This window comes from Galeopterus variegatus, unplaced genomic scaffold (assembly GCF_000696425.1).
Source record: "Galeopterus variegatus unplaced genomic scaffold, G_variegatus-3.0.2 Scaffold627, whole genome shotgun sequence".
Taxonomy (NCBI): Eukaryota; Metazoa; Chordata; class Mammalia; order Dermoptera; family Cynocephalidae; genus Galeopterus; species Galeopterus variegatus.
In genome coordinates, this window is record NW_007726738.1 from 264,874 (window position 1) to 273,408 (window position 8,535).

The following is an 8,535-nucleotide window of genomic DNA, read 5'->3' on the forward strand; positions in this document are numbered from 1 at the left end:
CCGCTCACTGGCTGAGCGAGGCGCGGGAGCGACACCAAGGGTTGCAATCCCGTTGCCGGTCCCCGGTCCGGTGCGGGGGCAACACTGAGGGTTGCGATCCGTTGCCGGACACGGAAAAAGACAAAAGACAAAAAAATAAAAAATAAATAAATAAAAATAAAAATGTCTGGAAGAATATGCTAAACATAATAGTTGTTCTCTCTAAAGCATTATGGGTTACCTTTCTCTTTTTTTTAATCTGCGCTTTCTAATTTTTCTATAAACACTTACTTCTTACATAATTTTAAAACGTATTTTTTAAAGTAAACGGGTTCATGACAGCATCAACAGGAAAATAAGCCACATCTCAAACAGGTCAGAACAAAACAAGTCTGAAGGATTTCCAGGCTCAAAGCTGAAGAATGCAGAGAGAATGAAGTCCCTGGAGCTGGTGCCACCCCCAAAGTCCTTCTGCTCAAATGCCCTCCTCTTTGGGACGGGATGCTCAAAGCAATTTTAAGCACATACCACTGAGCAATTGCATCCTCTACCACTCGGTTTAGGTGAGAGAGAGCACAAACTATAACACAAAAGAAGCATATTCCTGCTGATCCAGCCAATGTGAAAGACTGAAGTTTCTCCCAAATCACCATTTAATTATATCTAATACTTGCTTTAACAATCCAGTTTATGGATTTTACATGTTTAATAAACAGTTCCCTGCTATTAAACACTAGGCAGTTATGGCAATTAATTAATAACACCCCTGGGCTACCAGGAGGTCTATAATACTTCCAGACAGGTTGTGCTCTCCAAACTGACATTGCCATCTGAATTAGCTCACAATTTAAACAACATGCCTTCTCTTGTTATAGTCCCTTCTCTTGTGGGTACCTCGGGTTGAGATGTGTAAGCAGAAATTCAAAAGGTGGTATAGGTTTCCTTTACCTGTTATTCCACAAAGAAGAAAATCCCTTTTGTGATTACTTACACACTTTCCTCAAGTGGCAAAACAAACCTGTATGATTTTTTGCACAGCGCATCCTTGCCTGCCAACCTTGCCTGCTAATATGAGCTCAGAATTATCCCAAACCCCTAAGGTGCCTCATTCCTCTCTTCCTGAACCAATTTTTTCTGGCACTCAACTCAAGGATGGAATGTTTTTAATCCATGAGTTTCACTGCCCGCTCAGGTTCCACTGGGAACCCACTGCTGCTGAAGCCATGGACTGAGTCTGAAACTGCTCTTAAGCCCTGCAGCTCCACCCTGCATACTCACTGTTGCTGGACTTAAGGTCGCGGTGGATGATGGGGACAATTGCCTCATCGTGTAAGTAGTTCATCCCTCTGGCAATCTGCACAGCCCAGTTCACCAGGATGTCTGGGGGAATCCTTTTCCCAGATAGCACTCTATTCAAAGGCCCTCCACGGGCAAACTCCATGACCAAGCAGAGGTTGGGTTCCTTCAGACACACACCCCTGAGGGCAATGATGTTGGGGTGCTTCAGCATGGCGAAGAGCTTGGCCTCTTGGCGAACATTCTCTATGGTCTGGCTGATGTCCTCATCGGGGTCATGGCGAGCTGCTTTCACGGCAACCTCATCCCCTATCCAGAAAGCACGATAGACCTTCCCAAAGCCCCCGATGCCAATAATCTCCTCCAGCGTTAGCTCCGTAAAATCAATTTCTAACACTGAGAGAGAGAAGAAAAAAGAAGCAAGTCAAAAAACATCCCCCAAACACCATTTAGCCATCCATTTACCTGAATGGGTGTTTATGCATATCTATGAAATATAAATCCCAGTTGGAAAATCATGAAGAATCTTGTACCAAGACTATTTTAACTAACATTGGGGGAGATCCTTTTTTTGAGACTTACTCAGCTTTACTGAGTGTTTGGTGGTGAGAAACACACAACCCAGTACCAAGGCAAGATGCAGAACAGCCAAAATGTAGTGCAAGAAGAGCTTCTGTAGAAGTACGACCAGAGGACGGGAAACATCCTTGACTCCCACAGCATGACAGAGTTAAGAGGGTGAGTGGGGGAAGGATTCTCTGGGAAGGCAATATTTGAAATGGGCCCTAAAGAATGGGTAGGAGTGATGTCATCAAGCAACGAAGGAAATCAGGGTGGAGAAGGACAACAGAACAGAGGGAAGGACATGAGCAAGAACATGGGGCACGAGAGTAAACAGTGAGTATATCAGGAATTGCAGGGAGTCCAGAGTGGCTGGATTACATGCATTAGGATAGGAGATGAGGCTCAGTGCCTTGTTGGGGGTAACCACGTTGTGAAAAAATTTAAAGCCATTCTGAGGGACTTGAACTTCACTCTGCAAACAACAGGAGTCATCTATCTTTTAGAAGGGGACTGTTGTTAGACCTGTGACTTAGAAAGGAAACCAACTCTGGCGGTCATGTAGAATATAGCCTGGAGGACAGAAAGCCTGCAGCAAAAGAAACCATGTTGGAGGCCACTGCAGCACGAGGTCTGCACCCAGCAGTACTGAATATGGGGGGTGTGGGTCACCCTGGGGGACTTTCAGAACTCAGTTCTACCAAGACCTGGTGAGGGAGATCTTTGGGAAAGGAGCCTCTAGGAAACATCTTACTCCAGCAGTCACTCGTGTCCCAGTTCAACCCCCAATGGTTCCCATATCACAGCCAACCACTCACTCTCCTTCCTGAATCCAGAGTTTGAATCTAAGGTACTTCATTATATCTTTAGCTCTGTTTGGAAAGGCATCCATGGATAGACAATAATAGCTACCAGTGAATGTAAATGTTGGGCTAGATACGGTGTTAAGTGCCAAATGAGCAAAGTGCTATTGTATGTTTCTTGCACGAAACCCTGTTCTCTACCTTTTCAATCTCTTTTGTCCTTACCTGGCTGATTCACACGATCCCTCAGGTCTGTATTTAAATACCAATTTCACAGAAGAATGTCTCTAAATGAGGTCAGGCCCCTATCAAACTCTTCTGTAGCAGTCTCCATTTTGTAAGAATCATCAAGGTTACAATTACTTAATTACTTGTTCAGTGCCTGTCACCTGCTAAGCTGTGAGATCCACAAAGGCAGAGATTCTGTCTGCCTTACTCACCACTGTACTCGCCATGCCAAACACTTAGTAGGTGACCAATATATTGTTGGAATAAAATGAAAAAAAACTACCTCAGAAGGAAATAAACCAAATTCAGATCTTCAAAAAGAAAAAAAAATTGAATTGGGCCTTCTGAAACAAACACAGAATAATAACACGTTACTAAAAACTAAGAAAATAAAGATATATTTGTGAACTTTGGGCAAGATCAAAAGAGGAACTGCCCACTGCACGCTGTTCCTTCCTTACCTAGCCAGCCCCATGACACTCTTGTTTTCCATTCAGATACCGGTGCTGCTAAAAAAAAATCCGTTCTTGCTTAATTATAGCACTTGTATCCTATCTGGGGCTAATATTCATTTGTATTTTGTAATGCAACTGGCAGTCTGCACAAAGAAAACTCTTAGGAAAAGTTAGATGGACTGTCTTTAGGTATATGAAAAGTACAGCCCATCTTGACTCCAAAAGTTCCAATTGCTCAAAAGGTTGTTGCCTCATCTGGTGGTCTTCCTAAAGAATAAATGGTGTGGCAGATATTGCAGATGAGCAATTAGCATCCATTCCAAAATCCTTCTAGCATGTCTTTCAGTACTACAAAGGTCAGACAGCTAAAACTACATTTCCCAGACTCCCCTTCAGCTAGAGTTCTGGATGCAAATTAGGTTCTGCCAATCAGATGCAGAAGATTTGCAAGGCAGAAATGAGATAATGACCATCTTCTTGCTGCTTCTCCTGGCAAGCACAGCTGTGGAGAAGTGGGGTTTTTCTGCAACAGCATGTCAGTGTCCAATCACTAGCTCTGTGGATGTAGAGAGGAATATTTCATGGACAAGCAGTTGCCTACTCTTGGCTGAAGAGACATCAAGGTGTTCTTGAAGTCAACAGCTTCAATGGCAGCCCCTGAATCTGTACCTTTCCTATTAGAGAAGTAGCAGTTCCCCTGGTAGGCCAGTTCTGCAATGTTCTGGGAATTATTTTCAGGTCCAACTGAGAGCCTCTTCTCCCAGCCCTTCCAACAATTCTGTAAGCATCTAATTTTCTGTGCTAAATCCTCTTGCTTAAAATAGCTTGAGTGTTTCTGAGTCCTAAAATGAATCCTGACTGATTAGTTCTTTTTGCCTGATGTCATCTATTCTCTTGCTTAAAATAGCTTAAGTGTTTCTGAGTCCTAAAATGAATCCTGACTGATTAGTTCTTTTTGCCTGATGTCATCTATATGAATGAGAAAAATATGCCTATGTTAAAGAAAAATTAGAAAACCTCTTGGAGAAATAGGTAAGTTATGTTAAGAGTCTTTTGGTCATGGAGGAAAGAAACATTCACTTTTTTCTAACAGCTTTTTACACTGATGAAAAATAGGTGCCTATTTAACGAATTTGTATTTATCTTATTTCCTCAACTGAGCATTTGAATTCTCCTTAATGGAATTAACTGTTGTATTTTCTTTCTCTTAGACTCTCCCTTCTTTCCTCTGGTCTGAAGCATGGTTGTGAACACAGTTGGCGTTAAACATTTATTTAAGTGCGTGAGGGTTTAAAAGATGTGATTCAGAACCAGGGTGCTGAAAGGACAGCTCCTCTGGTGGCGTCTCACAGAAGACAGAAAATCTCCGTGGGGAAGGGAAAGCAATAATATCTCTTTTGGTAGAACATAAAATCTCAGTTTTTTCCTATTTAGTTAAGGAAATATTATGACCTGCCTTCAAGAAAAGTATGGAACTTTCAGACAGATAAAAGACAGAACCCACGAGGAAGGTGGAGGCAGACTTACTTTTTCCTTCCCTGCTATGAAGTCTCTTTGGATAGAGACTAAGGAAGTAGACTTTTGGTTGCAGAGGCTATGTGGGCTCTCCTTCCCTTCCCTTCTACATACAGTCAAGACCCAGTTTTAAGTAAGAATCAGGTCAAGTTGCATTCGGCACATTTTTTAGTTTCTGTGGAAAAATATTTCCAGGAATATCAAAAACAAAACCTTATTTCTTTCATTTTTGAAGTCAAGATTCTCTCTCAATTGTGTGCTTGAAAACTGAATGTATAGGCACTTTTTGATGGGTTCTGGGCAAGTTACTGATACATACCTAACTCATTTAAAAATCTTAAGTACATAGGTAAATACTCACACATTCTTATATTTCTAGTGGCTGTAGGAAAAAAGAAGTGTAGGGGCCGGCCCGGTGGCGCACTGCTATAGTGCGCCGCTTGGGAGCGTGGTGGCGCTCCCGCAGAGGGTTCGGATCCCACATACAGACTGGTTCCCGCTCACTGGCTGAGCGAGGCGCGGGAGCAACACCGAGGGTTGCAATCCCGTTGCCGGTCCCGGTCCGGTACGGGGGCGACACTGAGGGTTGCGATCCGTTGCCGGACACGGAAAAAGACAAAAAAAAAGAAAAAAGAAGTGTAAATTAATAACTTTAGTGTACACCCTGTTTAAAAAAAGACACAATTTTCTTGTAAGAGAAACTTTTCTTTAATACCTAGGATTATATCACCCAAGATGAGAAATGTGGAACGGTACATTTTTCTTCTTTTACTAAAATAAAGAAGATGGGCAAGCTCCTGGGTTATTTATATTTGTCCTCCATGGACAGCTATACTCCAATACCTACATTGGAGGGAATAAAAGCACTATATAAATATAAGATGCTTTATAATATCACTATTATATATTTTTCTTTGTCACAAGATCTAGTAATTTCTCCTCCTTCTGTTTTGATAAAGTTAGAAACAAGTTTTTCACTTTGAAAGCAATAATATAAAACTAAAACTGAACATTATTGCTTGACTTAGAACCTTCTATTCACGATCTAGAACATAATGTCACAATACATGCCCCAGAGGGGAAGTTCAAAAGGGTATCTCCAAGGAAGAGTTGTCAGTGGATCAATTTTATTTCAAGTCTTGGGAGACAAGGTTTGTCAATCACTTTACTGTCTGAGTGACACTAACTGAACTGGTGCCCAGAGCACACAGATCAGACATGCACCTGTCAGCAACTGCCTGTGGTCATCTTTACCAAAGCACTGCACTGAATTTTTCTTGTTTTTCTTTGCAGCTGGCCAGTACAGGGATCTGAACCTATGACCTTGGAGTTAGTTATAAGGCTGTGCTCTAACCAACTGAGCTAATTGGCCAGTATGAAATTTTATATGTATATCACCAGTCTCCCTCATGTGACTTACAAGCACTTCCTTATTTTATCATCTTTTTTTTTTTTTTTAAGATGATCAGTAAGGGGATCTCAACCCTCGACCTGGTGTTGTCAGCACCACACTCTCCCAAGTGAGCCAAGGGCCGGCCCCTATTATTTTATCCTTTCTTTATCTCTGGTACTTGACACAGTGTCTGTCATTCACTAGGTACTCAATAATTAGTTTTTGACAGGAATTAAATTTTTTGAACTATCAAGAATTTACTCCAGTCAAGATCAGAACTCCTGATGAAGTCAAATCAAAGAATTTACCAGGACCTTCAAGTGTCATGTTCTTTGAGTCAATCTTTCAATAAGCATAAGGCACTTCCTGTACTTTCTCATCATCTGGGTTTGAGATTTAGAAATCTACTCTATCCAAGGTAACTTTTGTTACAATAAAGATTAAGTCCTAGCCACCTAATAGAGAAGGAGCTTCCAATGTAGCACATTGTAGACATGTCTTGCTCTCAGTGGATAGGTTCTTTCAGCCTGAATCACATTTACTCCTGCTAGCTCTGACAGCCAGGAACATAGGATATTTTTAAAAAATTGAGTCCCTTGTTGGTTAGAGCACAGCCTTGTAATAATACCAAGGTTAAGGGTCCAGATCCCCATACCATCCAGCCACCAAAAAATAAAATAAAACCAAAACCATTAAAAAAGAAAAAAAGAAACTGAGCTCCTGCTCATGAGCCTCACATAGCTCTTCTACTCTGACATTAGCTGTTCCTAAAAATAAAATCACAAAACATCACTCACAGAAAACCTCAAACTCTGACTTACATTTAAAACTAGTTTTCTAACATGCCAGGCTATTCATATGTCTTCCAATAAATGACCAAATTCATTTTCACTATTTCAAAACACTATCTTAGCCTTCATCTTACCAGTACCAGCACCAAAATGACAAAGCACCTGGAAACAATTTAGAGTTATTTGCCACTTCCAGGCATTACAAAGATTAAAATGCAGAAATATGAAGTTTTAAATAGAATGAAAGAGAGAGAAAGAAAGGGAACTAAAGATTTGAACATCAGTCTGACAATCAAAATACCAATGGGGGGAAAAAAGCAGAAAAACAAGGAAAGAGGATATGATTTCAATATTAAATGCTGGTATTTAAAAAACACCTTAAAATAAAGTAACACAATTGCTCAGGTGAAAATAAGTTACAGGGCCAGAAAGATAACTGTTGTAAATGAAATTTTAAAACTATTATATTTAGGGGGCCGGCCCGTGGCTCACTCGGGAGAGTGTGGTGCTGATAACACCAAGGCCCCAGGTTCGGATCCCATATAGGGATGGCCGGTTTGCTCACTGGCTGAGCGTGGTGCTGACAACACCAAGTCAAGGGTTAAGATCCCCTTACCAGTCATCTTTAAAAAAAAAAAACAAAAAACTATTATATTTAAAATTGACCCTTAGTGATGATTTTTCTGAATCAGCTAAGATGCAAAGTATACAAAATAAGGAATAAACAGTAATCAATACATATTTTTTATCAAATACCTTTTTAACAGGGGCAATACCTTCTTAACAGGGAAAAAAATTACAAAAACTTTCAAAAAGAAAATAGTGTAAACTGCACTAGGAGACACATATTTATATCTTTCTTCAATCTAGTATAATTGATTAAGGAATTCTAACGGCAATTTAACTTCTTTGAAAAAACAATGGACACTTCATTATAGGGTGTGGAACAGGGGCTCCTGAGAAATTGATGAAAACCAGGACACTGGGAGAAAGGCCCTGAGAGGGACCCCCGGGCATGGTCCCCCTGAGATTTGGCCAGTTCCAAATATAGGAAAGGATCTAGGGTGAGAAGAAAGGAGAAAATGTATTGTCTGAACAGCCTGGCTGTCAAGGGACTGGGATTTAGCCACTGTACCTTGTACTCCTGATCTCTCATGGGAGAACGACATACTTTTCCCTCTCTAATCATCTCTCCACCCATCACTTGCCCCCCATCCCACATACACACCCTTCTTAGCACATTATACAGTGAGACTCCTATAGGTACAATTTCTGAGATCCAAGAAATCGACAAGACATTTCAAAGGCACTTCAGCCTTGAGTTAACACACGCTTCCGGGACTTGTGAGCCAGTCCGGCCCTAGGGAGACACCCCCATTTCTTTCAAAGCAAATGTCTTCAAGGGGCGGGGACAGGAGGTAGACGGTTCCTCATTTGGGGACTAAGGTTATGACAGTAACCACCAGCTTGCCTGGAATCCTTCCAGACTGGGGCCGGGGGGGGGGGGGGGGGGG

At 41.4% G+C, this 8,535-nt stretch overlaps 1 protein-coding gene across 1 annotated transcript in view; it reads right to left on the reverse strand.

Moving 5' to 3' along the window:
- Nucleotides 1-1,665, reverse strand: part of MAP3K9 (mitogen-activated protein kinase kinase kinase 9) — a 65,871-nt gene extending 64,206 nt beyond the window's left edge. Inside the window, exon 1 of the mRNA XM_008570763.1 lies at nucleotides 1,258-1,665. Coding sequence (XP_008568985.1) covers nucleotides 1,258-1,489 — 232 coding nt within the window. The 5' untranslated portion in view covers nucleotides 1,490-1,665. The remainder of the gene's footprint in view (nucleotides 1-1,257) is intronic.
- Between the last annotated feature and the right edge of the window lie 6,870 nt (nucleotides 1,666-8,535).